Below are 23,588 nucleotides of genomic sequence, written 5' to 3'. Positions count from 1 at the left end.
ACAGAAGGAGAAAGGTCAGCCCGTCTGTGCTGCCTCTGGCTGGGGCCACTCAGCCGGCCCCATGCTGGGCCCCAAGCCCCCCACTTGTGCTCAATGGGCCCCTCCCTGGTACCTTCCTTTCTGCTGGGCACCTGGAGACCCACCGGAAGCCCGGGAGCCGCTCAAGAGGATGGGAAAGAGATCACTCCCTCCTTCTGCAAATGCTTTCTGAGCACGGACTACTGGCCACTTAGGCAATGACACCAGGTGAGAGGAGAAGGGTCAGGTGACCCTCCAAGACCACCTCCCCGGCCTTGGCTCCTTTCATCCTCCTGCCCATTGCCTGGGGACCACTGGGCTCCAGCAAGACCGAAACACCAGCCCTTTGCTGGATGCATCAAGGCTTCCGATATCTGCCCAGCACATTGTTTGCATCCTCTGAGACCGAGCTCCAGGTTTCTGACTTTCTTACTCATGGTAAAACTGGGAGACCTTTCCTAGCAGTGTCACCTCTGACTCTGTGACCAACCTCAGGGCACACCACATCCCATTTGAACAGTAGATAAGAAGGACACTATGGAGCCCAGACTGGTTGAACCATGTGTCCCACATCCAAATCAGGATTTGAACCCAGGCTTTCAGAAACCCACTTAAAAGTCTCTCCCACAATACTGCCCCTGTCTCAGACCATTACAACCTTGACCTTCAGAAAGCCCAGTTCCTGGGGCTGCAGGGGCTGGGGCGGGGGTGGGTTGGGTAGGAGAGGGGGCTGTGGGGTGAGTCCCACCAGCCTCTCCCAGCCCCAGCCCCAGCCCCAGGGTAGTGGCTGGGAGAGAAAAGAGAGGTTACAGCTCGCTGTGGCCATCGTCTAGGGGATTCGTGGTGGGATCCATGGGGGGATACAGGCATGCAGCCCCCGCCCTGAGATGGAAGGAATCAGATCTCCAAAGGAGAGGCACACCAGGGATGTGGTTTCTCTAGTGAAAAGCTTCAGTGTCTCCTCAGACACGCCCCGGGAGAGCTGCAGGCAACAAGATCTGGACCACTCGTCACTCCCCCAGGAGGGTATAATAAATGAGAGAAATCGAAATAACAAGTGTTGGAGAGGATGCGGGGAAAGGGGCACACTCGGGCATTGCTGGTGGGCACGGAAAATGGTGTGGCCACCGTGGTGAACCCACATAGAATGACCACGGAAGCCACAGTTTCCGCTCCCAAGTCTACACCCGGAAGGACTGAAAGCAGGGTCCCGCACAGAGCCCTGCACACGCACATTCACAGCGGCGTTATTCACCAGAGCCGAAAGCTGGAAAGCGACCCACGTGTCCACCGGCAGGTGACTGGATGACATAGGTGTGGCACGTCGTGCAGTCATGAACAAGAAGGGAATTCAGCTCATGAGTTGACTCAGGGCGGAGTCTGTGCTTCTCCCTCTGCTTCTGCCTCTGCCCCTACCTCTGCTTGTGATTCCCCTTTCTCACAAATAAATAAAAATCTCAAAAAAGAAAAAAAGAAAAAAGGAAGCGCTGGGCCTTGGAAACACGCTTACTGACCTAAGCCAGACACAGGAGGACAAATATGGTAGGATTCCACTATATGAGTTCCCCTAGGGGAGCCCAATGCATAGGATGGAAGGTAGGAGGGCAGTTAGCTCGGGGGAGGGGAGAGGGGAGTTTGCATTGAACAGGGGCAGGGTTTGTGGGCACAACGGAAAAAAAACGCTGGCTCTGGACGTTGGGGATGGTTGTATAACAGTGGGAACATCCTCAATGCCACTGAGCTGTACACGTACAAATGGTCACAATGGTAAACATTATGTTATGTACATTTCAACACAATAAAACAGAACAATCCCCAGATTAAACACCTCCTTGCGATAAGATCTCCTGGGGCAGCTCCAAGCTCCTGGATGGGCGGCCACCCAGGATCTTGCTAATTCAAAGGGCCTGACTCAGTGGGGCTGGGCTGAACCCAAGATCCCGCACTTCCAACGGGCTCCCGGGCAATGCTGCTGGTGCAGGTGGACCCTGGCCACATTGTCCTGCAGGCACGTCCCCGTGGTCTGAAGTCTTGAGGCCCCGGGAGATGGGACTTGGGGAGCGCAGCACTGCAGTGTCTTAACCCGGCTATGGCTGTCTTACTCATTTTTAATGGCTCATTTCAGAAAAAAAAAAAAAAAAAAAAAAAAAGTTCATTTTAAAAGGAAATCTCCCATCCCTACCACAAGTGGAAAGCAAGGATTACTTGGCAGAAGTTAAAAAAGTAATCGCACCAAACAATGTTATCTGATTCCCGCTCAGACTGTCACTGGCCCGGGCACGCTGCCCACACTTTGCTGGAAGGAAGGTGGCATTGGACTGGACAAGTGCATCACCAAGCACGGGGGCGGATTAAAGTCCTTGCAACTGCACATCAAGGGAATCACTGCGGACTCCCTTCCTCGAGCTGAGATGTGAGGGTCTTGAATGCCGGGCCCTGCCATCACCTGGAATCTTGAGGCCGGCTACACCCTGTCGGTGACTTTAGATCTGCTGTAGCACTTTGCTGTCAGGAGTGGAGACTGAGGCCCAGAGGGGAGAGGGCGAGGCCATCGGGCACATGCACCCACACGTCCGCAGCAGAACCAGCCAGAGCTTGGGTGGGAAACTTCTGCAGGCAAATCCTAACTCGTGCACCTGCCCGCTGGGTCAGACGGGGCAGTGCCCTCAGTGCTCATCTGTATCCCCGTGCCCGTTTTCCTTGGGAAGGGAATACTCCAATTTCCCTCTCATAAGGGACCGCAAAGGGACCACTAGGCTGCTGCTAACTTGCCCGCAGGAGGGAATGCTGAGAAGTTCAAAGACAACCTCTCTGTCTCACTCCTCCGCTTCTGATATCCTTCTTGGTCAGCGCCCTGCAGGAGCCTGCCCGCTGGGGGTCAGGGCTCCTGGAGGCCGCCCTGTGACTTCAGACAGGGTGGGGGAAGCAGAAGCTGGAGTCAGGGCTGCAGGTGCGTGGGGAGGGCGCCGACCGCAGCGAGGGAGGGGGGAGAGCGGGGGACACGATCTCCATGGCAGGGTCCACTTCAGCGGGCGGGGGCCAGGGAGGTGCACGTCCTGGCACACACACACTCAGGCCACAAATGGGGAAGAACTATAGGGGAGCCTCGAGGCATGATGTCTGGCCTTCTGCACCTCCTGTCCTAACCCCCTGAGTGTGTTGGAAGGAGGTACCCTCCCCCAACCTGTGTCCTGCTTTTCTGCTCTGCTAGTGAACCTTGCTCCTCCTTCTACGTCCAGCTCGCCCTGCGGCACCTGGGAGGCCTCCCACAATCCCCCAAAATACTGGTCTCTGCCTTATGCATGTGCTTGGCACGCAGGACCCTCGCCACAGGCATCGTGTAATCCCCGGCTGCCGTGGGCTTGTCTGTCCGGTCCCCTGGGCATCCGAGCAGCAAGCATGGACTAGACAGACAGACAGACACCCACTCAGTGTGCTGAGCAAGCACATGACCTCGGCTGGGGTCGACACCCACCGGCCCCATCGCAGCAGAGCCCTCCCATGCTCTAGATGCCGCATGCGGTGGGCAAGTTAGAGCAGGCTCCTGTGCCCGCCTGTGAACCCTCGTCCTAGGTGGAAGCCTGTGGTTCTGTGGTTCTTCTTCTTCTTTTTTTTTTTTTTTTTAAGATTTTATGTATTTATTCAAGAGTGAGGGAGAGTGAGAGAGAAAGAGAGAGAGCGTAAAGAGGAAGGGAGAAGCAGACCCTGGCTGAGCAGGGAGCTGACGTGCGGCTCGAACCCAGGACCCTGGGATCATGACCTGAGTGGAAGCCACCCAGGAGCCCCCCGTGGTCCTTCCACACCAGGCCCTGCTCAAAGAACTTCACAGGCATTTCCTCATTCACTCCACATAACTGTTCTATGAGCAAGGTGGTATGAGGTACCCATTTTACAGCTGAGCAAACTGAGGTTCAACAAGGTGGAGTGGATGGTCCAGAGGCCCCAAGATAGCCTGAATACCCTGGCCTGACTCCGGAGCTTGTCTTTGAACTAGAATGTGATCCGACTGTGCCCCTCACCAGTGAGGCAAGCCTGACAAGTGGAAAACGGAGGTAAAGGGTCCTCACAGGGTGTGGTGAAGCTGGGGGTGGGAGGGCAGTGCCTGGAAGCGTGGCCTGGGGCCCGAACAGAGCGACACCTGGCGTCAGACGGCGGGTATTACTGTCTTTTGTGCACTGAGCACAATGCTTGTGGCAGGGAGATGTGGGCGGGGCAGAAGGCAGGGCCAAACAGAGTGGGTGGGTCCAACAGTGTGTGGAAATGTGGCTGGGGCAGAGGGGACCCTTGTCCTGGTGACTGGGACAGAGGCGGGAGGAGAGGGTCATGGGCAGCTTGGGGCCAGCCCGGGGATGGCCCCGTGTGATTGCTCCTGTCCTCCTGCTCCCGCCGGAGCTTATACCTGCCCTGTCTCCTTTGCCTACCGGATTTGTGATGCGCATTGATGGCAACCTTGAAGCTCAGAGGCGGGGTGGGAGCTCGGGACCCCGAAGTTCTGGCCTCAGACTCCTCCTGGCTCAGCTGGCTGGCCGGTCTCCCTGACACTGCATCCACTTGTTTCCCCAAAAAAGAATCCCTCCTTCACTGGGCTGGGGCTCCCTCGCACAGTCTAAGTAGGAGAACACGGACTCTGGTCCTCTGCTCTACCCCAGGGCTCCCAGGGGCCTAGCGCAGAGTGAATCTAGGGAGACTGTGGGCCTGCCTCCTGGGCCCCGTGGCACCAGCCACCTGCCAGCCGAGTGCCCTACAGCGGGATCTCAGTGAGCTCCCACCACGCTCCGAATGTGTGAAAGGCAGGAGCTCTATGGTGGGGTCCTGGGTCTGGATCTGTCCACGAGATTGTCCCAGTTCCCTGGGGGGGCCTGCAGGCAGAACTGTGATGCATCTTGGAATTCCCAGGGTGGTTTTGATTTCAAATATTCTGTGTCCCCACCTAGAGAACAGGAGATCTTGTCCGACATGGTATCCTGATTCTCTACTCAGGACATGTGGGCTCTGTGTCGTCTAGGAACCCAGAAGCTTTAAAGCCCTGCTCCTTTCTATCGATTTCTGTTCCCAAGGGCTCTCTGTCCCCACCACACACCCCTTCCAAGTGGCCACCGGGGCTGAGCTCTAGGAGAGAGGGGCTGCAGATGAGGCCTGGGGGTGGGACGTGGGAAACAAGCTGATGAAATACCAGCAGTGACTTGGAAAAATGTTCAGCCTTGATAAGCGCTGGGGCGGGGGGAAGCAAATTCATTATCACTTGCCCATTCAGCCAGCAAGAATAAGTACAAGTGTTACAAACTAATGTTCGTGACGTGGCTGTTAGAGCCTGCATCTGAGGGCTCAGCCAGATGAAGAGGTTCCTCGAGAGCCCTCTTGATAAGACCGAGAAAGTCGGGAGCAAAAGCCGGGAACGGTGAGGGCACATCCCACTTCCTAAGTCTAGAAGGCACAGAGCAGTTTCTGCAAAGATACACAGATTGTAGCAGGAAATTGATTTTTTAAAAATATATATACTTTTTTATCCATCCCGGGCTAAGCCAGCCTGAGAGTGTTAGAAGCCGCCCTCCCCGAGGACGTTGGGGAAGGGAGTAGATGAAGTCATTCTGGCTACCCACTCTAGAAGTTTCTCATCGGTACCTCCAGGTACGGAAGGCTGGATGGGACGTGGTGTTTGGAGCAAGTCACCTTTCTTTTCCGAGTTGTCACTTCCCTTCCCACCCACCGTGGTTATGGGGGCAATTCTGCACCCTCTTGTCCCCTGCCAGGGTCAGCTGGCAATATCTGGAGATGTTCTGGGGCTCACAGCAGGGGGTGGGTGACACCAGCATCTCATGGGTAGAAACCAGGGATGCTGCTAAACATCTTTCAATGGGCGGGACACCCCCAGGAACAAAGATGTGGCCACCCCACGTGTCACCAGTGTGAGGTGGAAATCCCGCCCCAATCTTCGTCAAGCCTGGTCCACTGCCTCCCATAGCAGACACCGGAATCTTCGAGGGAGTGAAGACCCTGTCTGTTCTCTCTGCCACCTCCCCAGGACCCACCCCAGGACCTGCATACTGAGGGGCTCAACACAGCTCAGCAAACCAAGACTGAGCCTGGGCATTCCGACTCCCATCTTCTGAGTCACTGCAGACTCTTCCAATCTGCTCAAAGAGACAGTAAGCCCCAGAGTTCGAGAATTGCTTAGAGTTGCTGACTGGGAAAGCCAGCCTCTTGCAGGAAGACCCCTCTGATTTTCTCAGCCTACACACAATTCTAACTTCTTAACATGACCTTGTTCACATCACCAGGCTGATGCACACTGGTCCCTCGGCCTGGAAAGCCCTTCCTGTGCTCCCCACCGGGACAACCTCTCTGAGTCCTTTAGGAGGAGTGCCACCACTGTCTCTTCCGGGAAGCCTTCTCTGACAGCTCCCGCTCCGGCCCTAAGGTAGGGTTTGGAGCCCCTGCTCTGGGCCTCTGGATCTCCTCTTCCCTTCGGAAGCAACACCTATGACCCCAGCCTGTGGCTGGCTGTCTCCTCCTCTCTAGCCACCCTGGCAACCCCAGAAGGGGAAGACTGTCTTTTCGATTTCAATATATGGACACTTGGGATATAGTAAGTACCCAATAAATCCGCAAGGAATTAATTCTTTCTTACCCCCCCCTTCACTCTATTTTGGAGTTCAACCCCCGGAATAACCTATCAAACCACTCGATCAGATCCCGGGACTCCCCTCAGATTCACAGCGGCTTCCTGTTGCCCAAAAAACAAACCAGAGACCCTACCGTGGGGGTTGCCCACTGCGGGGGGCCCTGCTCCTCCAACAGACCCCCGCGGAGGCCTCCCCAGGCTCCTATGCTGGCTGCTGCCATGACCTGTCGCACATTCTCTGGATCCTTCCATGCCCACTGCCTTCTACCTCTGGGGTCTTAGCTCAAGTCCTGCCTCCTCAGAGCCCTTCCCCAATGACCCTATTTACAGAGGCCCCGGGCCCCCAGCCTCTCTCTATCACAAACCTCCTGTGACCTCCCTCAGGGCATTTCCAGCTGAGCTCGTCTTATTGGTTTCTCATCTGTCTCCCTCAGCAAGGACACAGTTCCCCGAGAATGAGGACCTGGTCTCTTTTCTGCATCTCAATATCTGTAGCGAGGGAAACCAGTGGTCTCCACACAGGTACGTCCAAGCCCCAACTCCCCATGAACGGGACCTGGTGGGAACGGGTCTTTACTGCGTTAAGTTAAAACATCTTGAGATGGGATCATGCCCGGATTTAGGGGGCCCTGAATGGAGGAACAGGTGGTCCTGCTGAGACAGGCGGAGAGAGACCCAGAGGAGGGATCAGGTGGAGAGGGAGGCAGAGTCTGGCGTGGTGTGTCTGTTGTTTTAAGTCACCCAGCTGGTGGCCAGCCATCCGCTCCAGCAGACACGGGGAACGCATACAGACGCTCGGCTCTGATTTACACAGAGCGGGTCTCCCATGAACAGCTGTCGCACGAACGAACGATGCCTCCATCCCAACTCCTGCTAAGCACCTGCCCTCCCCGCCTCCCACCCCCTGGGCAGCCCACGGTTGTGCCCCACTGGGACCCAGCCGCACCCCCAGCCCGGCTCTCACCAGCCACCAGCTGTAGGTGTCCTCCTCCAGGAGTGCGTTCTGCACGGTCAGCAGCGGCTGCATGGACCGGTTGAACCTCTCGTCGAACCAGGCCGACACCCTCTCCTGGCCCACGCAGTGGGCGCACGTGCAGGGCCTGTGTGTGTACTTCATGAACTTCTTGAAGTTCTCCGAGAGCTCTACGACCATCTGCTTGGGAAACCAGGTGGTGGTCACCACGGTGTGGGAGTAGTTCAGGAAGAAGGAGGTGAGGAAGATGAAGATGACGAGGAAGGTGAGCACTTTGAGCGTCCTCTTTCTCATGGTCACCATTTCTGCTGTCCGGACTGGTGCCTCCCGGGGCTGGCGGGGCTGGAGGAAATCACGCCTGGTCGAGGGGGAATTCGGAAGAAAGTCCCAGAGATGGAGGCCGGCTCACAAGGCGAGGCAGGGATTCCCAGGGGGGCCTCCAGGCCTGCAAGGGCCGACTTCACTCCTGCCTGGTGATAGTCACTCCAGGGTGTGGGACATCACCCCGTGATAGTCAGAGACTAAGTGGACCCCTTTGGGGGATTGCGGCTTCTTGCATATAATTTGTCCTTTCTGGAAAAAAAGTAGGTGGCTTTGTCAGCAGTCCTGAAACACCCGACAATGTCTCTTAAAGCTTTAATCAAACTTAGTAAAATGACCTCCTTTCACATCCACAGGGGTTGAGGGGTAATTAATCTTGGTGACAGTGCAAGGACTCTTGGGGTAAGAACCTCGGAGGAAGGGTCACGGTGCGGGAGAGAGGGATGCTGTCTTTGCCACTGTGCTCCAGAAAGGGTGATGGGTGATGATGCTTAATTAGAACCGGGTCTTTCCCATGCTGTCACCAGAGATGTGGCCATCCAGCAGCACGCCAGATGGAGGCACTGAGGCTTGTCTGTCATCTGCACAGAAAAGGAGGAAGAAAACAGGATGAAATTCTGTTACCTTGTTATATTGCCTTTCTGTCTCCCCACCTCCTCCAGGATGAACTCCATGATCTACTCCTCTGGAGTCAAGCCAACGGGGGGTGAGTGGCTCTGGACCATTTCTTTACCTTCTTGAGCCTTGGTGTGTGCATGTGTATGATGGGATGTTAACACCCATTCTTCAAGGTTTGCTAAGGGATACAGGGGCCACCCCGCCATCTTTCCCGCAACCAGAACCGGGTCCATTTAAAGCAGCCCATCAAAATCTGTGCAACGCGTCAATGATGCACACACAGCGGAATGGACAGAGACTGCTGAGTACCCGCCAAGGACATGCCACTTCCTCCTTCACTCTCTTCCAGATTCTGAATTTCAGTAAGAACTGTAGGCTCCTGCCCCCCTTGGCATTCAAGCTCTGCCTCTTAGCCTCAGTCCTACAGAGTAGTCTTTCGCCAGCCCAGGTTCAAGTTGCAAAGTTAGTCAGTCGGCCCGGCCCTCAGCCTCCTCTTCTGTAAAATGGGAAAATGACACCTCCACTTACACACTCAAAGATAAGGTAAAATGCTACGGCTGAGCTGCTGGGATCTACTGGGCAATTGCTAAGCTTCTTCTTTTTCAATGCACACATGAATGAGTGTTCTTGGATGATTCACTCAAAGCCAGACACGATGCGCCACGCATGTGTCTCCTTCCTCCAGCAGTCCTCAAAGTATACTTCCAGCCAGAGAGGGGGTCCCCATTTTGTCCTCAGAATAAACTAAGATTCAACAAGATTAAATGACTTGCCCAAGGTCCCAGGGAAAAAAGGAATCAGGACCTGAACCCAGCTCCACAGGCCTCTGATTCCATGTGCATGGAAGGGTGGGGTGCCAGGAAGGAGGCGGGGGCGGATCGTCTGCTCCGGAAGCAACATCCTCTCTCTCTACTGGTCTTTAGTTGGAAAATATAAAGGGGGAATCCATTTCCGCCAAAGAGAGCAAACAGGGACTCCTCAGATGTCCCTAACATGAGCCCTCAGAATGCACTGCCCTTGTGCTGGTCACATCTCTTCACTTGAGCGTGATGACTTTGGTCTTTGCTTGGAATGTGTCCCCTCTCTCCCGACCCAGTCTCTGTCTGGTCCGTTCATCCCCATCCTCAACGTATAAATGTCAACCAGCGAGATGCAATTTTTTCCAGGAAAGCGACATTTGAAGGGTTATTGATTACCTTTTGGTAGAAAAGAGGGGGGTACTCAAAAATCAGGTTAAATCAAAAGGCCTTCCTGGAAACATCTAAGGCTTACGTGTGCTAGAACTCCCTCAACTCTTCAGCTCAGTTGGTAAGGCCATTTCGACTCTCCTACTTCTTCATTCCTCGGTGTTCAAGACAACCTGACTCATATTTATAACCCAGTGGTGCCCAGTCAACCCTTCCAGTCACCCCCTGCTCCTCTAGCAAGAAGCAGCTCCATCGCTGGAGTGAGATTAACCTGCTTATCTTCCAGGCTGGGCTCTGACTGAATATGGCTGGCAGAAGATTCCCAGCCCTCTGGCTCCTGGGATGGGTACGTGTCCTAAGTCAACCAATCACACTAAACCCCCTGGCTTGTAGGGAGGGAAGAAACTTTATTTTGCTCTGGCCGTTTGATTTTTGCATATAAAAGTCAGGATCGTGCTGGCCATTTCCTATTATTATTATTATTATTTTTTACTGTGTAATTTGTTTTTATTTAAATTCAATTAGCCAACATATAATATGTCCTGGCCATTTTAATAGCTTATGTGGAAGAGGTGACTGCTGAACAGGGCCAAGACAAGTGGTGCTGACTCTCTGATCTAGCCATACCTGCAGCCCACCCTACACCTCAACATTTTAATGACATGAGATCATAAATCCCCTTTATTGCATAAGGCAGACTACTTATATAAAACTTGAAGCAATATGACTGACCCACAGGTCACAGCTGCTCCTGCCCAGGCTGACCCCACAGTGTGGAAAGTCCAACCCACCCAGCCTGCTCTTTCTCATTCCTCAGGGATCAGATGGTGCTGACTCCTGGAGAAAGGCCTGCCCTCTCCTGGCAGGAACAGGGTCCTCTCCTGGCCTCCACAGTGTGGTGGCTCCATTCCATCAGTACTGTTTACTTATCTGCCTCCTCCCTGGGCTGGGAACCCCGTGAGGATAGGAGTTCACTCTCATTCATTGTTGGGGCCCTGTCACCTGGTATCCGGAGGGCATGAAGGAATCCAGAAACGAATGAAGGGAAAGGCAAGGGTCAACAATTCAGAGCAGAGATGTGAGCAGAAAAGCACAGACCAAGAGTCAGAAGACTCTGATTATCAGGCTGCACCACCATTCGCTGTGTGACTATGAAAAAATTACCTGCCCTCTCTGAACCATTTCTTCAATTGAGAAATGAGGAAATACCAATTCTATCCACTTTTCTGGGCTTTCAACCAGGCAAAGTCTGTCCAGTCATCTGATTCACTCACTACCTATTTTCTAGGGGCCTGTGATGGGTCAGCCTCTGGGACAGGTGGCTGGGACACATCACGAAAGATTCTACGTTGGGAGCCTCCTAGGCATCTGCAGAGCCCTGGTGCCTTCGGGAGAAAGGAGGCCGGTACCCCTGGATCAATGGGAAGAAGAAGAACAGGTGTGTGGGGGGTGGGGCAGAGAACATGGGGCTGTGGAAGTCATTACACAAGACCAAGTTTGCTCTGTGTGACCAAGGGACCCGCGGAAGTGTCTGAGCAGAAGAGCAACACAGTCTTACTGCATCTGTCTCGGTAACGAGCACAGCACCAGATGCTCTCGCTGACTCTGAATCCTGAAGCCAAAGGCAGAGACAAGGTCACTCAAATAAATGACTGTTGTTGAACCACATGGACCAAATACAATTCTGAATGAGGGGCCAGGTTCCTGATAACGTCCTGGCTCCTCAAGGGAGGTATTCATGGTCTAAGCTGATGCTGGGGTGGGGGTGGGGTGAGAGTAGAGACAGAGGGCAAGGCTGAGCTGCAGAGGCAAGGAAACCACGGAACCCCCTCCTGTCCACTCAGCACACGCTGGGAGCCGCATCTCCGAGACCAGAGCATGCACTCAGATCCCATCGGCCATCAGAGGCTTCTGAGCTGGTATCCATTAGTGTTTTCCAAAGCCTTGAAATAAGCTGCAGTGGAAAAGCAAGAACACCCTTCCACCCTCTTTCCCGGCCCCTGGGAAGAAACGAGGAATTCATGACTTCCCTGCACTCCAGTAACGGAGGCAGCCTGTAGCATCAGAGGGAACGCCAGCCCTGGTTCCCTGAAACGGAACTGAGACCAAGATGCCAAGTGCATGGGGAGGGAGGACAGCCACGCCTCCCCAAAACAAAGCAGGGGAAGGACACAGCTCCCTGTCCCGCCAGCAGAGTGGCTGATGTCTCGCAGCCACATCCTGGAGGACGAGCATATCCTGTTTGTCCTGCTCTGCAGATTGGTGCATTTTACAGACAGGTTTGTGGCAACCCTGCCTGTGTCATGCACATCTACCTGCAGCATTTTCCCAATATGCCCACTTGGCATCTCCGCGTGATATTTGGTAATTCTCACAGTATTCCTGATGTTTTCATTACTGTATTTGTTAAAATGATCTGTGATTGGTGATGATGACAGGCTTTAAGCTCAGAGGACGGTAAACACTTCTCAGCAATAAAGTATTTTCAAATTAAGGTACCCATCTTTGATTTTTAAAGATATAATGCTATTGCACATTTAATAGATTCCTACCATATAAACACAACTTCTGTAGGCACTGGGAAACCAGAAAATGCTTCTAACTCACTTCATTACAATATCCACTTTATTGCGGTGGTCTGGAGCTGAACCCAGCATTATCTCCAAGGTCCACCTGTCCTGGAGTGGGCACCGAGAATGCATCTGTGACCATCTAAGGGGGTCACCGGAACAATGTTGAACACACATCAGCACCCTTTCAAGGGTCCAGAAAGTCAAGGTTTCTCTAAAGAGGGTCCCTAACAAAGACAAACCTACCTGGCCACAAGGAGATGCTGGCAATGACCAGCCACTGACAGATGAACTGTTTCAAATGCTTGGGGAATGAGGTGAATGAACAGTATGGGTTTCTGAATGTTCACAGCTGCTGACGTGCACAATTCTCCCCAGGCTGGGATGCCCTCCTAGCTCTCTGCACAGTCTCCAGCAGGAGAGCTGCTGGTAACATCAGTACATCCAACAAGGAGGGGCCTCAACTGTCCTCCGTGTGATCTTCACATCAACTGGACAAAATGGATAATCACGTTTCCTTCCCTGACATTGGAAATGGAAGCACAGAGAAGGCAAGTGACTTGTTTAAGGTCACATAGCGAGACGGTGGCAGAGCCAGCACTTTGACCCAGCCTTCTACCTCTTCCCGGATCTTTCTGTGTAGCCACAGCCAACCCTCTAATTCATTAATACCTGCTCTCATCTTCATTGTCTCCTTTCTTGTCATTCCTTTGGGCAATCTTTCCAATTTCTTGAGATGGACCCTACTTTGTTCACATCCTCTTCTGCTGTATGAATTAGGGTATTGTTAATTTTGGTTACGGTATTGCTCAGTTCTAGAATTTCCATCTGAGCAAAATTTTTATAAGCTCTGTTCTTTTCAGGTGAAATTCCCCACCTTGTCTCTCTTCCTGCAATTATGTACTGCAGCTTTTCAAAGACTCTGCCTGTCTGTACCTTGTGACATCTAGGGAACATGTGGGTCTATTTCTGTTGTCTGTTTTCTCTCTTTACCTCCCTTTGGTCATTTGGTTCTGTCCCGTGGCGTGACTGGTAACGGTGCATACTGTGTGTACCGAAAGTCCAGAGACTCCAGAGCAGGCCGTCCTTATTCAGAGAGGAAGGTGCTTTCTCCTGGTCGGCAGGTGGAGCAGGGACATGTGACTTTGTTCCAGGTGGTTAGTGGGTGACTTGGGGCCACGCTTCAGTTTTCACAGCAACTGATTATTTCCAGTTTACCCCCACTTGTTTCGGGTTTGCCCCCACTTACAGGCTACAGCCCTTCTTAAAGGCTATCTGGGATGTCTACCAAGGCCTGTCTTCCTTGCGTGCTCTAACCTCCGATCTCCCCTGCCCGGCGAGGTTATCCAAAGCTGGGTCTAGCCTTTTAGTCAGTCTCTCAGCTGCTGTTTGCAGCTTGGTCTCTCAGGCTCTGGTCCCAGGCAGCTGAACTACTGACAGATGCTTGGAAGCAAGAAGGGATGCAGAGTATTTCTTCTTTTCTCTGCGGTTCCTTTTGCTCCAGGTTCTTGGTTGCTTAAGTTTAGGCTGACCCGGCAGTCCTGAGTTCTATTTTTAATTTAATTTAATTTGTTTTACTCCCAGCTTGTGAGATGGCCCAACGCTGAGCTGTTGCTGCTGCTTTCCGCTTGCTTCTGGAGCCTTTTATGAGTCAGCACATCCCTCCTGCAGGGAGGGAGCTGGAGTACCAGCCCCCCCCCCCCATTCATCTCCTTCCTCTCGTGGATCTTCCCCTCTCACCTCCTGGCTGCTGTGGCTGTTCTCTTCATGAGCTGGGTTTCTAGCTCATTCCACTTTTTCGGTCCTTGGAGGGAGGAATGGTCTACAGGACTCTGCCGCTGCTGGACGTGGAGGCCACAGGGTCTTTCCGGTGCCCGGCCTGGAGTCCTGGGGATGGGGGGAGCTCAGAAAATCTGGAGAAGAGGGCAGGCCCAGAGAAGCCCCACAGGTGCCAAACAAACGGCCTCATAGCGGCCCAGCGAGCAGATGGGGGGAGGGAGGGCGGCAAATCAACAGGCGGAGGGTGGCAGCTGCAGCCTCGCTCGTCTGCCACGACCTCCCCGCCCCCGCCCCGGCTCCACCTGCTTTCACTCGGCGTCCACACACACCAGCTTCAGGACACGCAGTGAGGATGACTTCCCAGCTCAACCCATCCTGAGCACACGATGAGCAGCGATGAGGATCCGGCATCGAAGAGCCTTCTGGTTCTTGAAAACGGGATCCCCCTCTGTCCTGGCTTTGGGCACCCTGACTGCTTTACATGGTGGCCCAGGGTGGCACGGGATAAGAACTGACTGGTGAAGGGCCTCGAGCCTTCTGTCAAAGAAGAGCCACTCTGTCCTGCACGGCTACCCAGCCCTGACCTTTTCTCTGGACATGCGGCATCTGCCTAGTCCGGTTCTGTGAGGCACCTGCTAGCAGGTCACGGTCAACAGCTGTCGGAAGAGAAAATGGCACAGACAGACCAGGGTTCAAATCCTGATTCCGTCCATTCCCAGCTGTGGACTCATGGGAAAGGCACTCTGTCGCTCTGATACCAGTTTCCGAATTCAAGAAGTGGGATGAATAGCGCCCACCCCCGAGGGTCCCAGTAGATTGAAAGGACCTGCTCAGAAGTGACTAGCCGGTCTTCGGCACAGAGTTGGTTATAAATGTCAATTCACCGCCCTCCCCCAGGCCCAGGCCCTCATTTGTTTAAAAAAACAAAAACAAAAACAAAAACAAAAACAAAAACAAAAAAAAAGAAAAGAAAAAGAAAAAAGAAAGAAAAAATAAAGGAAAAAAATCTAGCAAAGCCCTGGCTTGCTTTCCTGGCAGGGTTATTTAAAAGAACAAATGAAATCAGGCACAAAAGCATCAAGGGGCGTTAAGACAATGATGATCCCAACTTGCTGCACGAGTGGCTTCCATCCATTGAGGGACTGCCTGCCGTTCTACTGGCCATGACCTCTGAGAACCTGCAGGGAAGGGGCCCCAAAGCAATGAAGGGGCTAGAGGCTAGCAGAGTACTTGCAGTCCACATGGCCAAGTTCTCTGTGCAAAGGTTATTGCTCAGAGTACCTACCTTGTCTCCATGCGGGGCACTGGGACATCTCGTTTCTTGCAGTTTACAAGGCCCCTTAGGCTGGATACAGTCTAGGTGTGTGAGGACTCTTCCTTCCCTCCTCCATGCCCTGTCCCCTACTGCAGGGCCTGAAAGTCTGGAAACCACATTTCCCAGCTTCCCCTGCCTGTAGGGGTCTGGATACCACTACGATTTGGCCAGTAATCGCTGGGCAGGCAAAAGGGAGGCAGGGCCATCCTCCCTCCCACAGCGGTGGAGGCTGCTTCGTGGTCTGAGCACTGGACCCAGAACCACCTGCCTCCCTCACCTCCGGGCTGGCTTCCTGTAGTTTCCCGGCCTCTGGACCCCTGCCTGGAGCCATGAGACAAGGACTCCCCTCCTGTCACCTTTCCAATAACTTTGCAAGCACCGGATCCTCGGAATCTAATCCTTTTGCTACAAGTTTCTGTTTAGGTTTCTTCACCCATAGCCTGGGGACAGGTATGATACCCACTTCCCAGGGTTGGATCGAGAAAAACATGAGTCAAGGTAGGTCAGTTGCACAGAGAGGTGCCTGGCACTCCCTGAGTGCTCCCTGAATTTTGGGTGTTATTAGCGCCGTGGGTCCAGAGTCCTGCACGGAGCGCCGACACGCCCACCCCTATGTTTCTGTCCCATTTTTGCTAACAGATGTGGAAGCTGAGCTCAGAGAGGGGAAGTGACTCGTCCGATGACCCAGAGATAAGGCGTCAGAGTTGAGAGGGGAACCAGGCCCCAGAGTCCAAGTGCATGCCTGTTCTCAGAGATGCAACCTCTCTGGTCACGCAGCTGCCCCTGGCCGGGCGGTTTCTACACTTCCCCAGGAAGGAGCTCGGAAGGTGCCGCCAACTAAGCTGAAACGGAGCAAGAACCAGCAGAGGCTGAGGTGGGGAGGTCTGAGAGCTGGTCCAGCTGCTGCTGCTAGGGGTGAGGCCCTGCAGGGAAGTCCGAAGTCCCTGAGCCCCTGGCAGTGGGACCCCAGAGACGAAACCTGGGCCGCCTAAGCTTCGAGTCCCTCATCTATAAATGGGGGGTTACACCGCCCTTGCCTCTGAAGGGGCTGCAGGGCAAGAGGTGATCTTTTAACAGCAAGGAGGGGTGGTGGATCCCCTGGTGGACCCTATTCTAAGCAGGACAGTGGATCAGAGCCCGGAGCCCACAACAATCATGGTGCTGGAACCGGGAATCACCTCCATTTTTGGAGGCGGGAACAGAGGTCCCAGCAGTCAAGTTCCCTGCCCAAGACCCTCCGCTGGTAGGTGGTGAAGATGGGTAGCAGGTGAGGCCAAGCCCAGTGGGGGGTGTCCAGGGGTCTGCCCTGCCCGGAGCCTGGCATCTGAGCTTCAAGCGAGGTGAGGGGCCCCACAGGGCAGTCCCAATGGGCTGAGCACGAGCCCTCCCTGCTTGCCTGGTTCTCTCCCAGTGGGCTCACTCCAGCTCAGCTCCATTCGCTCCAAGTTAGCCCCAAAGCTGGCAGCTGGATCCCCATGGCCCGGCCCAGACCTGGACGCCCTCAATGCCTCGCTCCTCCCCTGGGCCAGGAAGCACCAGCCGTGCTGCAACCGGACCCTGTTGCTGGCACAAAACATCACCTGAGAGGAGCCTGGCCACACTGAGGGGATGCCTGAGAGGGGGCCCCGGGCACACAGAGGTGAATAGGGATGATAGGCTCCCCGACACTGTAGAGTGGGGAGTGGCTGCTTCTCTCCTTCCAGAGTAAAAACCAGGTCTCTAATTAACCCAGCCAGCAGCTGTGCTGGCCCTGAGGCCTCTCTCCTCCCTGTGCCGCCCAGGGGATGGGGGATGAAGGAGACAGCCCCCTCCCTGGGGCAGCACTGTCTGGTCCTACAGGGCCACAGCACCACCTCAGGACGTTAGGCCAGTCCACATCTCTGGGCCTCAGTTCGTCCTCCATACAATGGGACAACAATGCCAGCCCCTGCTTACCCCAGACTCTGTTCAGAGAAAAAAATTAATGCATACAATGTGGTTAGCGCTGATAGTCAGTTTCCAAACGGACTACAACATGCAGCCCCCACATTATAAAAGTGTTACCTAGAATATTGAATATATAGCATGTTTCAGGATCAATGCTAAGGGTTTATGGATCTAGAAAAGTGTCTAGAATGATCCTGACCTTCAGTAAAAGACAGCTGACATCAACACTGATGTTGGGGGAATTTCACCTTGCCCTGGTGTCACCATACATTTGAGGAACTAAAATGCAGGTGTGTCCACTGGGTGGGGGGGAGGTGGGGTGCAGCATGAAGGTGCAGCCTGTGCGAAGCGAAGCGCTCACCACACACTGTTATCGTGCCCCAGACAGATACTCACTCTGATCCACGCCCAGCCACTCCCCCCGCAGATCCTCTCTCTCCCCGTGATTTTCTCACCCAACCATTACAGGGCACAGCCAGGCAGCAGCCGCTCTGTCCACTGCTGGGCCCTCCTGAAACCTAACCTTACAGAGTGGGGCCGAGGCTGAGATTATTAAGGAATCACGCGAAGACTTGAGAAAGGCTATGATGGATCACTTCTGTGGGTCGACTCAGCAAGGCCATGGTGCCCTGTTGTTTGGTCCAACACTAGTCTAGGTGCGGCTGTGAAGGCATTTAATAGATCTGGTTGCCACCTATAATCAGCCGACTTTAAGTGAAGGAGATGATCTGTAACAGAGAAATCAAATCCTGCCTGAGTCTACAGTCTGCTGTCCTGCCCTATGGATTTTGAAGTTGCCCGTTCCACAAAACGTAAGCCAGTTCCTGAAACACGAGTACACCTGTATTCTATGGGAGCTTTTCCCCTAGAGAATCCTGACTGATCCAACCCTCTTCAGCATTACAGAGAAGTGGGCATCACAGAAGTGGGCATCACAGAAGTGGGCATTACAGAGAAGTGACACAGCTAGCAGGTGTCCCTAGGAAGTGGTAATGGCCTGAGGCCTGCATGGCAGATGGATAACTAGGCAGAGAAGACAAGTGCCTCTGGGCTGGGGAAGCCGCAGGGGCAAGAGGTCTGCAGGAAACAGCAGGTGAGTGGGAAGGAACTGCAAGACGGAAGACCAAGCCAAGCAGAACGCCAGAGAGAACCATGCAAGGTGGAGCTGGCGGGCGAGCTGGGGCCACATCCTGGGGGCCACACCCTGGGAGCCACAGGCAGCCCCAGCGGGGTTTGACATAGTGACGTTTCTCGATCAGGCTCAGGGAGGTGGAGGCTTGCCTGAGTCACACTGGTAGATGCAAAGTCAGGCCTGAGGAGACGGCATCTCCCAGTGTCATCCCTGCTTGGCCCTGCCTGTCGGGTGCTGAATGTGTGCACCCAAGTCTTCCGGGGGGTTGGGCGGGGAGCTGGGCATCTGGTATTCCCTCCGCCTTTCCCACCTTGCTCCGTGCCCAGGGGCTGGCCTTAGGTCCTGCATGGGCTCCCACTCTGCCAGGCTTCCTGTGGGTCTGGCCCGTGGGAACGCGGGTGGGAGACTGGAGAGAAAAGGGGCAGACGCTGGGGGCTCCGGCCGCTCCCCGCCTACACTGGCTCTGTCATTGGGGTCTTAGCAACATCTCTGATCTCATCCTCTTGCCTCCTTTCCCCTAGGGCTCAAAACATTCCACAGTCTCCATCCCTAGGGATGGTCCAGTCCCCACGGTTTCTCTGCCTAACTACATCCTTATAAATACCCCCTTTCACAAGCTGCCGCCTGCGGCCCACCCTGAGGGCACCATCTGCTCCTGTTGGGCAGCACGGGTGGCCCCAGGGTCCTGCCCTGCACCTCGAGGAATGGCCCTGGCAGGCTCAGAGGATTCGCACGAAGAGCTGGTTTGGGCCAGCTGGACACCCAGAGCCCTGGCTCCCCTCCCGCCTTAGGTAGCTGATCTTTCTGGAAACTTCCCAACCCCGCTGCCCAGGAACTCACCCCTCAGGAGGTCTTCCACTGAAATGGCCTGTGCCAGCCCCAGAGCCAGAGGCTCCCCCTGGGCTCCTTTCAGGGTCCAGGCTCCCCACATTCCAGGTCCCACTAGGGGGCACTCTAACAGGCCGGGCCCCAGGCTCCCTGGTGATAACCGGAGCCACCCCCCGGCCCGCCTCCCACAGGAACCAGCAGCTTATGTGGGCTAGCCACAGGGCCAGGCCCCTACAGCCCACGGCTGCCCCCAGTGCTGGCTGCGGCCTGACCCCCAGCCACCGTGCAGCCCCTGCCTGTCACTGACTCACCCGCGTCTCCCATTCGCCGGCCCTCTGACTCCTGCTCGGCTTCAGTATCGAGCCGTCAGAGAGCATCCTCATGGTTCTGTCGGCGGACAAAAGCCCACAGGACACCTCTAACACTGGCAGGGTCTCCTCCTTATCTCGATAACAGCTTGGCAGCCTCAACCTCCTCCCCATCCTCCCCATGCACAGTCTGCCCATCTGGCAGTTCAGTATCTGGCACGTTTTTGTGCTGGGTTCCTGGACGGTGCCCAGAGGATCTTTGGGATCCTCTGGTACCTGTCCCTCTGCTGTGCAGGGGAGGAGGTCTCTGGGCTCTGAGAAGCTACACAACTTCTTAGGGACTAGCCAGGGCGTGAGAGAGGCGGTTGCAGGTCTTACGGGGAAAGTGGTACCGTTCAGTCCCATTTTATAGATGGGAAAGCTGAGGCCCATGGTCTCAGGATACTTTCTCAGGGTCACATGGCTAGGAAGGGCTGGGCTGAATCCCGAGTCTGCTCGTCAATGCTGCTCTGGCTGGCCCCTCACCGAGGCATCTCTTACCTGGCCCTTACCTCTCACCTGTGAGGACACCTGTACTGCCCTGCACACCCCAGGTGATGTGTCTCTCTTCGCCTCGAGCTAAGGAGCCAGACTGGGCCAGCTCCAGGATCCAGCACATGGCAGTTCACACAGGGACCTGTTTTCTCCCAAGTCACATGCACTGCCAAGGCGTGAACACTTGCTAAAAGCCCCAGCAACTTGGAAGGAAGATGGAAGGCTCCGTGGAGGAGGTGTTTGTGGAGACTAAGTGGGGCGGAGAGGGTAGAGCAGAGCAGGCAGCTTCGTAAAATGCAGGGTTGTGGTGGCCGTGGTGATGGGGACGCCTGGCACAGTTAGGGAAATCAGGGTGCCCTGAGTGGGTGGGGCCAGCTCCCGGAAGTCTTTAGGAACGTGGGCTTTGGGCTAAAGGCATCGGGGAGCCACTACTGATGGTTTGTGAGCAGCACACAGTAGTGACGCAACCGGCATCAAGAAGCCAGACTGGACGGGGTGCACATGCGACCCCTGAAGTCTGAGACCAGCCCTGTCTCCATCTTCGTGCCTTGGGAAGCCCATCTCCATCGGGACCAGTTTCCCCACTCCTTCCTGTGCTGATTTAACCATCTGTCTGCCCAGGTCTCCGACACCCAGACGGTGCTGACAGCTGGAGAGAGCCCCTTCTTGGGCTCGACAGTCCTCCTCTCCTTACCCTGGTACTTCTTGCTTGCTGGAAGGGAAAACAGAGATTCCCTGCAGCGCAAAGCGTGAGCGAGGTTCAGAGCGGGTGCTTTGGGGAAGCACGTCTGAGAAACGTGATTAAGCAGGATTAGGGTCATATGAGAAGCAGTGGAGATATTTTCATATTTTGAGCCGCACAAAAGGAATTTAAATCCGCAAATCTTCTTATGTGTGTAGATTGAGCGGTGCTAAATTCAGAGTCTGAACACATCCACACAACATGCGAGGCAGGTAATGTGGTCAGGGGTCAGGACCGTATCTGCACAGACTGACCCCACCTCTGCCCGCGGAAAAAAAAGGGGGGGTTCCCCCGATTTGGGTGATGCTGAAGTCATGGCAAAGGAAAGACTATTTTGCCTGCTGAGGGACCCCACGAAGACTTCCTTGTCTTTGTGTGTCCTGGGCCGATGCAGGGAGCACACGGGCTTGTGTGTGAGGGACACCGAGATAAGCCACGGCTCCCTCTAGATGTACAGCACCGGGTGGGACGAGGGACCAGATCCCGAGAAAGGGCATCCCACATGCTTCCTTCTGCTCCTTTCTTTGGATTTCTGGGGTCCTGCCCCTTCACACCTTCTCCTTCCCTGCCTTAGTGAATGACCGACAGCATCTTTCACCAGGAAGACACTGGCGGGTGGTCAGGGTGTGTGTGTGTGTGTCTGTATGTGTGTGTGTGTTGTGCACCAGAGCTACATATCAAACATTGCTATGTTCTGCCAAGAAAAGGAATAATCAAAAACCTAGAACAATGACCATCGGGGTGAGCTCGCTTCCTCTTCGCTGCGTGTTGGTTTGTTAGAAATTCAACTCCACTTCCTTAGGACTTCAGCAAAGTTGCTCTGATCTCAGGGTGAGCTGCTTCCAGAGGAAGCTACATCAGGATGTGTCAGGGTATCGCCACGGACATCTGTTTCCATGAGCACTCGGGAGCCCGGGGGCTGGTGGCCACGTTACCGGGGACGTGGCGATAAGGACACGTAGAGCAGCGGCTATGACATAACGGACATTTGAACTTTAAATACCAAGAATTGGGAGGACTCACTGAGTGTTTTCTCTGGGTGAGGCTCCTCTTTGCTGCCCTGAACCGCTCTCTGGAAACCGTGGGACACCTGCTCCTGCCTTGGTAGTGGTGGTAAACTGCTCAGCGGTCTCCGGAGAAGGGCCCATGTTCCTGCCCTGGTGAGCCTTCCCCCCCATGGGCACTAACCTTCAGCGGCGCCCCACTTGCCTGTCAACACCAGTCCTGTTGCCTGCTAGCTACGTGCCCCAGCATCGAGGGACCCAAGCCGGCAGCTTTTACTTGGAGGGACTGACCCCATAGACCCCCAGCTCACAGAAAGGTACACCTCAACTAAATTTGGACTTTACTCTGCCTGGAACAACAGTGTAATCGATCATTGGTTTGGAGCATGTTATCTCTTTAATGGCTTATTAAGAGACATTATCCTATAGACTGCTGCCTTGTGAAATATTACTATCATAAATTATCATTCCTGCAGTGAACCTGTGTTAAATTATTGCCAAAGACCAGCTCAGTCTCTGAGCATAATTTGCCTCAAGTAAAATATTCTGGCTAATGCAGATAATAAGCACACGGTCTTCAGAGTCGACTTGTATTTACGAGGCTCGCAGCTCTGCCTGGCTGCAAATTTTCTCCATTTGACAAGTAGACAGAGAGAAATGAGGGCCTCCCGATAAGCCATGACCTGGGGCGAGCCCCCAAAACCTTCACTCCTTCCTCCTTCCAGAGCTCTGAATTTGCGAGTGTTGACTGAGTTGTCATCTTCCCCCAAATTTAGAAGGGGTCACTCAGAGCCCTGGCTCCGGGGGTGAGAGGCATGAGATGTCCGCCCCACCCCGCTCTTCACAACGGCCCCTGCCCACATCCCGGAGCCTCATGGCACCTGCCAGGATCCGTGACACACCAACAGGCTAGCTTCTCAGTCAGCAAGAGGGGAACAGGATAAACTCAGTCAGGACCGTAGCTTTCCAGACCCTCCCATGGTCCTCTCCAAGCATGCCTCCCACTACCCAAAAGTCTCCAGCGGTTCCCTTCATGCCAGAAATGAAATCCAAGGCTCTTGCCACAAGCCTGCAAGATCCTTCTAGAGCTGGTCCTTGCCTACTTTGACTCCACTCTCCATGCCTTTTCTTTGGTCACTCTACTCACCAGCCGTGTGCCCTCCGCAAGACGACAAGCACAGGGCCTGTGGGCAGGCTGGAGCGTAGCCATCACTTAGGATGCTGGGTCCCAAGTCAACTCCTCGGAGAGACTATCCCTGCACCATCTGCACCCCTGAATCATGATGTTTGTCACACTCTGCATTTCGCCCAGCTGTTTTCCAACATGATATACTTACGAACAGCTGAGAAGATTCTGTATACAACTAGGTTCCTTGAACTCAGACTCTGTTCCCCACTGTTCCTAGAACAGCGATCTTGTATAATCTTGAATAATCACCTGAAAGGTAGGTGCTATCCCATTTCACAGGTAACAAAACTGAGGCTAAAAGACATTGAGCAATTGCAAATTTACCTCATCTCACGATTAGTAGTTGACAGACCTAGGATTCAAATCCTGGCATTTTCAATACCACCCTATTGTCAAGAGCACTACTCTACGGGTCTCTGGCGCGCTCCCAGGTGTCTTCCTGGGCAGGCTAAGAATGCAAGGCCCCACGGGTCCTTTATCTGGATCATTCTTCAGCATTGCGTCTGCAGTAAATGACTGTAA

General features: G+C 54.3%; 1 protein-coding gene across 1 annotated transcript in view; it reads right to left on the bottom strand.

Moving 5' to 3' along the window:
- The window catches only part of ST3GAL1 (ST3 beta-galactoside alpha-2,3-sialyltransferase 1), a 67,743-nt gene that overhangs the window by 6,663 nt on the left and 37,492 nt on the right, over nucleotides 1-23,588 (bottom strand). Inside the window, exon 3 of the mRNA XM_080800961.1 lies at nucleotides 7,605-8,515. Coding sequence (XP_080657087.1) covers nucleotides 7,605-7,916 — 312 coding nt within the window. The 5' untranslated portion in view covers nucleotides 7,917-8,515. The remainder of the gene's footprint in view (nucleotides 1-7,604; nucleotides 8,516-23,588) is intronic.

Source organism: Martes martes (assembly GCF_963455335.1).
Source record: "Martes martes genome assembly, chromosome: 4".
Classification (NCBI taxonomy): Eukaryota; Metazoa; Chordata; class Mammalia; order Carnivora; family Mustelidae; genus Martes; species Martes martes.
This window is presented reverse-complemented; position numbering and strand designations above follow the sequence as displayed.